The sequence below is a fragment of the Microtus ochrogaster genome, chromosome 19 (genome assembly GCF_000317375.1).
Source record: "Microtus ochrogaster isolate Prairie Vole_2 chromosome 19, MicOch1.0, whole genome shotgun sequence".
In the NCBI taxonomy this organism is placed as follows: Eukaryota; Metazoa; Chordata; class Mammalia; order Rodentia; family Cricetidae; genus Microtus; species Microtus ochrogaster.
In genome coordinates this window covers 196,063-203,993 of record NC_022021.1, presented here as the reverse complement: position 1 = coordinate 203,993, position 7,931 = coordinate 196,063, and the positions used below count along the sequence as shown (strand labels likewise).

At 47.0% G+C, this 7,931-nt stretch overlaps 1 protein-coding gene across 1 annotated transcript in view; it reads left to right on the top strand.

Moving 5' to 3' along the window:
- Window positions 1–2,126: 2,126 nt before the first annotated feature.
- Serf1a (small EDRK-rich factor 1A) overlaps window positions 2,127–7,931 on the top strand; it is a gene marked incomplete at its 5' end in the record, with an annotated part of 9,354 nt that continues 3,549 nt past the window's right edge. The window contains 2 exons of the mRNA XM_005356421.2: window positions 2,127–2,391; window positions 4,714–4,822. Coding sequence (XP_005356478.2) covers window positions 2,127–2,391; window positions 4,714–4,822 — 374 coding nt within the window. The remainder of the gene's footprint in view (window positions 2,392–4,713; window positions 4,823–7,931) is intronic.

The following is a 7,931-nucleotide window of genomic DNA, read 5'->3' as shown; positions in this document are numbered from 1 at the left end:
AACATTCTTAAATTCCACCGTCAAATCTCACTTGAGATCTTCTCCGTGTGTTGAGTTGCACATCTTGATTGGAGATGGCGATTTTCCACATTTGACCTATTCATATAACATAAACTGGATTAAATAGGTGCCCTATAAATAATCTCAATCTGCCTTGCTTCATTCCTTCCCTCCCTCCCAGGTTCTTGCTACATCAAGCTAGTTTTGATTTTATGATTTTAAGGCTTACATTCCTACCATGGTCCTTGTTTTACAGCTTCTGTGCCTAACTATGGTAATTTGATATGCTGCTAGTCTACTAGTGTCAGAGGAACTTGTAAGTTCAATCACTGCTTGGTAAGAAATTGGGGTGCTGACATTTAACCCTAAGAGTGTTTTAAAGATGAGATATAAGCATAATATCTATCTATGCTTTATTCATTAATTGATGTTGTAGATTCCTTTGTAGCCAGCTTTAAATTTTAAAAAATACATTTATTTGGGAGTAGGAAGCAAGGTGCTAGGGTGGATGTCAGAGGAAAACTTAGCAGGGGTTGGTTCTGTCAACCCTGTGGTTCTGGAGTTTGGGCCTTCATTCAATCTACATGGTATCAGGCCATCAAGGGTGACAAGTACCTTTACCTGCCTGTGTGTGTACACTTAAGTGTCTGAGGAGGCCAGAGGCACAGAATCCCCTTGGGTCTGGAGTTACAGGCAAATGAGCAGTATCCAAAACTGGCACTGGAAACATAGCTCAGGTCCTTGGCAGGAGCTGTACGTGCTCTTAACCACTGTGCCATCTTTCCAGGCTCCATGGCCCTGAATTTTGAGTTACTGATAGACCCTGATTATAATCTTGTTTGGACTGAAAACTGTGTTTGTTCTGCAAACCCTATAAACTTTCTTCATTCATTTTCCTTTGCTCTCTCTTGGTTGGTTCTGCAGTTGACACAGCTACATTCTTTATGTGTTTTTCGCCTTCAAGAACTGACACCCCCCCCCCCCCCAGAGCTGGGGTCACTTTTAACTGGGTAAAAGCTGAATTGAGGAGAATTCAATCGTTGTCACATTACCGGATTCATATTAATCCAATAGCGAAGAAAGGAAAACATATACAATGAAATAATGGATCCTAGCTGACAAGACTAATTGGCAAAATTAGGCGACTTTTTCCTTTTCCTTCCTCCCTCCCTCCCTTCTTTCCTTCCTTCCTCCCACCCTCCCTCCCTCCCTTTCTTCCTTCTTTCTTTCCTCCTCCTCCTCCTGTTTGACTATGGCTGTGCTTTCAATTCACTCATTCCATCTCTTGGCACTTTGTTCCATTTTCTCTAAACTGGTTGACTATGCGCTAATAATTGTAAAAGTTAAGTGATTTGTGTGTTGCAGAGACTATAGCATCATCTATACTTTTGCATACATTTAAAATATTCATTCCACAGTACAACCCCTTTAAATGCCCAACAAACGTCAGGCGTCCAGACCGGCTCAGTTTGTAAAAATGGACAGGTAAGAAAATAAGTTTCACTCGAGGAATGGAACCTTGGGGATGGAATGCAGACTGTCACTCATGCTAGGCAAGCCACACCCCAACCCTGCGGGTTTTCAGTCACTCTCCACAGCTCTTACGTAGCTTATAAAGTTGTTCCCGGGTATTTTGGATCCCACCCAACCAGAAAGCCTGAGCTTAAAACTCCTAAAGTTCTGCCCATCGGGACGAGGGCACCGGGATAAAAGCGATTCTACACAAGCTTTGGAGCCCGCATGAGATCCACCTCTTCTGTCGTCCTTATCAGGTCGTTTCTGCCCGGTGAGGACGATAAAGCCTCCCTTCAGGTTGGTCCCTAGAAAATGAGGGTTCAGCATCTTTTCGCCTGGGGAGGAGGGGGGAGAAAAGGGGAGGACAAAGAAAAGCTGAAGTTCTTTGTGAGAAAGTTGAGCGCATAGTGCGTTCGGCTTATTAAAACTCGCGTGGCTCGGCGTGAGGAAGCAAGCACGCACCAGGACGCCACTCTCACCCGGAGCTCGCTCACCGGTCTCAGTCCCCCCACCTCCCGCCCCACCCCACCCCCGTCCCGCCCCGCCCCACCCCATCCCCCGCCCCACCCCACCCCCGTCCCGCCCCGCCCCACCCCATCCCCCGCCCCACCCCACCCCCGCGCGTGGGGGCCGGCGGGGCGTGGTCACGGGGGAGCAAGCGGTCCCGGGCGCGCACGCGCAGTGGCTCTCCGTCCACGCCGCGGCTGTTGTGGGTCGGTGGGCGGGGCGGCTGGCTGACAGAGCAAGGCCGCACCGTGGGGTCGCGCGGGGCTCAGCTTCCTCAGCGCCGGGCGGGGACGGCTGCCAAGCGTGCCAGCGGCCGCTGTTTCTCCGAGTCGCTGTCTTCCAGGCTCCGGCCGGTGGTCGGCATGGCCCGTGAGTGTGCGGCCCGTTGGGGGGACAGGGGGGTTGGGGGGGGGGGGGATCGGCGCCCAGCGGGGGGAGAGGGCGGGACACACACGCACACTAACACACACTCACGCACACTCATACACGCACACTTACACACACGCGCTCTCGCGCAGGCATGACAGGTGCCCGCCCCCCAGGTGTGGGTGTGCGTGGGGACCGCACCCACCGAGAGCGCATGCGAGCGCCGGGAGCAGGACCTGTAAGGGCTCCTGACTTCGGAAAGGCTCGGGGGAGCCCGGGTGCCCTCCAGCTCTTTTGTTTGGTCCTCGAAGGTAGCAGTCAAACTCAGCCTCTGCTGGCTGTGACAGGCGAACTGCAATGGGCTGAACAGATCTGGGGCGAACTATACGGGACATCTGACCATCTCTCTTCACACATACCCAACAAAGGCAGAACTTCCTTTGTGTCTGACGTGGGTACATAACCACTGGAATGGCTATTTTTAAAAGTTTTTATTATTTTTATTTTATTTGGGTTTTTCTAGACAAGGTTTCTTTCTGTAGCCCTGGCCATCCTGAAACTCACTCTGTGGACCAGGCTGGCCTTGAACTCAGAGATTCACTTGCCTCTGCCTCCCACGTGCCGGGATTAAAAGCAGCTAGTGCATGGGCACAGGAGACCACTTCCCCAGCAGCACAGACATTAAGGGCCTCATTGAATAAATGGGACCTCCTGAGACTGAGAAGCTTCTGTAAAGCAAAGGACACTGTCACTAAGACAAAAAAGGCAACCCACTGACTGGGAGAAGATCTTCACCAACCCCGCAACTGACAAAGGTCTGATCTCCAAAATATATAAAGAACTCAAGAAACTACACCGTAAAAGGCTAATCAACTCAATTATAAAATGGGGCACTGAGCTGAACAGAGAATTCTCAACAGAAGAAGTTCAAATGGCCAAAAGACACTTAAGGTCATGCTCAACTTCCTTAGCTATCAGGGAAATGCAAATCAAGACAACTTTAAGATACCATCTTACACCTGTCAGAATGGCTAAAATAAAAAACACCAAGGATAGCCTTTGCTGGAGAGGTTGTGGAGAAAGGGGTACACTCATCCATTGCTGGTGGGAATGCAAACTTGTGCAACCACTCTGGAAAGCAGTGTGGCAGTTTCTCAGGAAATTCGGGATCAACCTACCCCTGAACCCAGCAATACCACTCTTGGGAATATACCCAAGAGAGGCCCTATCATACAACAAAAGTATATGCTCAACTATGTTCATAGCAGCATTGTTTGTAATAGCCAGAACCTGGAAACAACCTAGATGCCCTTCAATAGAAGAATGGATGAAGAAAGTATGGAATATATACATATTAGAGTATTACTCAGCAGTAAAAAACAAGGACTTCTTGAATTTTGCATACAAATGGATGGAAATAGAAAACACTATCCTGAGTGAGGTAAGCCCGACCCACAAAGAGGAACATGGGATGTACTCACTCATATTTGGTTTCTAGCCATAAATAAAGGACATTGAGCTTATAATTTGCAATCCTAGAGAAGCTAAATAAGAAGGTGAATCCAAAGACAAACATATAGGCATCCTCCTGAATATTAACCTTCATCAGGCGATGAAAGGAGACAGAGACAGAGACCCACATTGGAGCACCGGACAGAAATCTCAAGGTCCAAATCAGGAGCAGAAGGAGAGAGAGCACGAGCAAGGAACTCAGGACCGCGAGGGGTACACCCACACACTGAGACAATGGGGATGTTCTATCGGGAACTCACCAAGGCCAGCTGGCCTGGGTCTGAAAAAGCATGGGATAAAACTGGCCTCACTGAACATAGCAGACAATGAGGACTACTGAGAACTCAAGAACAATGGCAATGGGTTTTTGATCCTACTGCACGTACTGGCTTTGGGGGAGCCTAGGCAGTTTGGATGATCACCTTACTAAACCTGGATGGAGGTGGACGGTCCTTGGACCTCCCACAGGTCAGGGAACCCTAATTGCTCTTCGAGCTGATGAGGGAGATGGACTTGATCGGGGGAGGGGGAGGGAAATGGGAGGCGGTGGTGGGGAGGAGGCAGAAATCCTTAATAAATAAATAAATTAAAAAAAGCTGCTAGTGGACACCTATATTGGTACCAAAATATACTTTAGTTCTTGAGTGTTTCCACTTCAGCTTCCTCCTTGTCAATCTCAGAATAACTATGCGATACTCTGCTTTCTTAGTAATAACAATAAATAAAACTTTAAGGCTCATTAATAAAGACCGTTTAATTTAGTTACTGATAATTTTGAGGATGGGAAAAGAACATGACTTTTTATCATTGTAGGTGGAAATCAAAGAGAACTTGCCCGCCAGAAAAATATGAAAAAAACCCAGGAGATTAGCAAAGGAAAAAGGAAAGAGGATTGCTTGACTGCCTCTCAGAGAAAGCAGCGGTGAGTGGTCCTGAGAAAACTTTCATGTCAGTGGTGGTTTGACTGCCGTGTTTCTAGAATGAGTGAAGAACATTCTTTATATTTATGGTTGTGAGCCTAGCCTTTAACGGCTGAGCCATCTCTCCAGCCCTGAAGAACATTCTTAAACCCTTGCTGGAACTGAGCCTTGCCTACACTAAGGGTTAACACTGCGGATCTGGGTATCCCTAAGTCTACTAAAACCATGCACTGGCGTCATCGTCCCAGCCTGTGGATGAGGAATTTCAAGCCCTGAAGCTGTCAACTGTTTGCAGAGACTCTCTTGTAGCTCCTATAAACTGTAAGGACTTTATTAGAGAAAACAGCAAACCCCCTCCCTATGTAAGTGTGTTAGATGAACAGGATACAATGTCTCCAAAGCAGACAGCTTGCCCCAAGGAGTCAGAATAACAAGTGGCTCAGTTACAGAGATCAGCTTTCTGAAAATACCAAAGAATGCGGGCTTCTGGAGGTCCATTGGGTTTGGAGTGAAGATACAGACACAGGATTGATATAAGGTCTTTTGCACCAGGTGCTGGTGGCGGTGGCCTTTAATCCCAGCACTGGGGAGGCAGAGGCAGAGGCACGCGAATCTCTGTGAGTTTGAAGCCAGCCTGGTTTACAAAGACAGTTCCAGGACAGCCAGGGTCACACAGAGAAACCCTGTTTTGAAAAACCAAAAGAAAACAAAAAGAAGACCTTATGCTACTCAGAGGCCAGTATAGGCTAGAGAGACCTACGGACCATGTCTCAAAAAAAAAAAAAAAGTGGGAGGTAAGCACTGAGGGTAGAGCTCAGGGTATAGCTCAGCAGTAGGGAACACTTGCCTAACATCTGTACAGCTTTTCCATCCCTAGCACTTGAGATGACTGGGTATGACAGGTAACACATAGCTGCCCCATAAGCACTTTAATGCCCAGGGCATAGTGTCGCTCAGTTGTAATCCTAGAACTCAGGAAGCGGATGCAAGAGAATTAGGAACTTGAGCCTGTCCTAGACTACGTGACAAGGTAGTCCCAAGAGATGATAAATGCTTTACAATTTATTTTATATTTATTGTGTGTGTCTTGTTGGCCCAAGAAAAATCTTTAATGAGGTTGCAGATTACCATGTTCAAAGGGGAGTGGACGAACTGGGAGCATGGTTCAGTGTTACATCACATGCTTTGGATACTTGAGCTGCAGGTTCAATCCCCAAACCACACATACATAACAAGAAATTCAAGTTATAAGTTATATCATCGTATAGAATAAGAGAAACAGGGAACCGGAGCACGTGAATCTCATCCTCCTGGCGAGCTCCATGAGGACAAGGATCTTAGCTGGAGAAAGATCTCAGTGTCATGTGCCTCACATGCCTGAAGTCCTGGGTTTACTCCCCTGTGCTGGGGATTTTTTTTTAATATTTATTTATTTATTATGCATGTATTCAATATTCTTTCTGTGGGTATGCCTGAAGGCCAGAAGAGGGCAGCAGACCTCATTACAGATGGTTGTGAGCCACCATGTGGGTTGCTGGGAATTGAACTCAGGACCTTTGGAAGAGCAGGCAATGCTCTTAACTGCTGAGCCATCTCTCCAGCCCCTGTGCTGGGGATTTCATTGAGGATCTTTTTCACTTAACTCTGTCACTGAGCTACATACACTGCATATTCTAAAATGAGATTTCATTGATCTTAAGGAAGTTGGAGGTTAGGTGTGCTTCAGTGTGGCTGATTACGCAATCCTTTACATGGGGTCATCTTGCAAACCGCTAAAGCCATTTCTCCGCATCCTGTTCTAATTTAACTGTGATGAGATGAGACTGGGCATTAGAAATAAAAACACAATGCCTCGGGTTCAATCCCAGCTCTGCAAAAAACCAGGAGTGACACACGCTTGTAATCCCAACACTTAGGAGGTGGAAGCAGAAAAATCAGAAGCTCAGATCATCCTCAGTTTGCATCAAGTTTAAGGCCAGCCCATATGGTGAGACCCTCGAGACCCTCTGTGGTTATGGGATGGGAGCATGCTAGGGCTGAAGATGAAACTCATCGTCTGGTAGAGCCCTTGTCTAACATATATGAGGCTCCGAATTTGATCCTCCTCTGCCTCTTCTTTCCCGCAAAAGCACACCAGACAAGTTTTATTATACCTATCTTAGTTAAACCATGGTTGAGACTTCTTAGTCAATGAGATCAAATCCCTTATTGGAGGAGGCACGTAGGTCCTTGTGCTCACAGAGAAGCACTGGGAAACCAGGAATGTTAAACATACAGAGATGTCTCTTCAAAGGAGAGATGTATAACCTGTGCTCCAACCCAGAAGGCTGGGAACAGAACATAGCAGGGACCTTTGTGCTGTCTGTGTGGCCAGGACACAGTGGCTCCTGCAGACCCTTATCTTGAGCATGTTTGTCTCGGTCAATCTGTAGCTCTCACCTTCCCAAGATCTTTATTGTGATCTTCTCTTGAGCCTGTTTCCTTGGTTAATCTATAGAACCTACCCTATAGAAAATGTCACTTGTAGATCACTAGGAGTTTTGATGTAGTCATGTCTTAAGCTTTGTTGTGCACGCAAGATTGAACTAATTATCACTTTCCCCAAATTTTGTTGTGCTTAAATATGCCTAAAACAAAGTATCCAGTTTAAGGCTCTCAAAGTTTGAACCAACACCAGCTGCTGAGTCCTCTTGAGCTGAACAGCCTTTTTAAATTTTTTTGTAATTATTATTATTTTTTTAATTTTTTATTGAGAAAAAGAAAAAAAAAGTTTCCACCTCCTCCTAGCCTCCCATTTCCCTCCCCCTCCTCTCAACCTTCCCTCCCTCCCCCCACTCCTCTCCCCCTCCCTCTCCAGTCCAAAAAGCCTTCAGGGTTCCCTGCCCTGTGGAAAGTCCAAGGTCCTCCCCCCTCCGTCCACGTCTAGGAAGGTGAACATCCAAACTGGCTAGGCTCCCACAAAACCAGAACATGAAGTAGGATCAAAACCCCATCCCATTGTCCTTGGCTTCTCATCAGCCCTCATTGTTCGCCATGTTCAGAGAGTCCGATTTTATCCCATGCTCTTTCAGTCACAGTCCAGCTGGCCTTGGTGAGCTCCCAATAGATCAG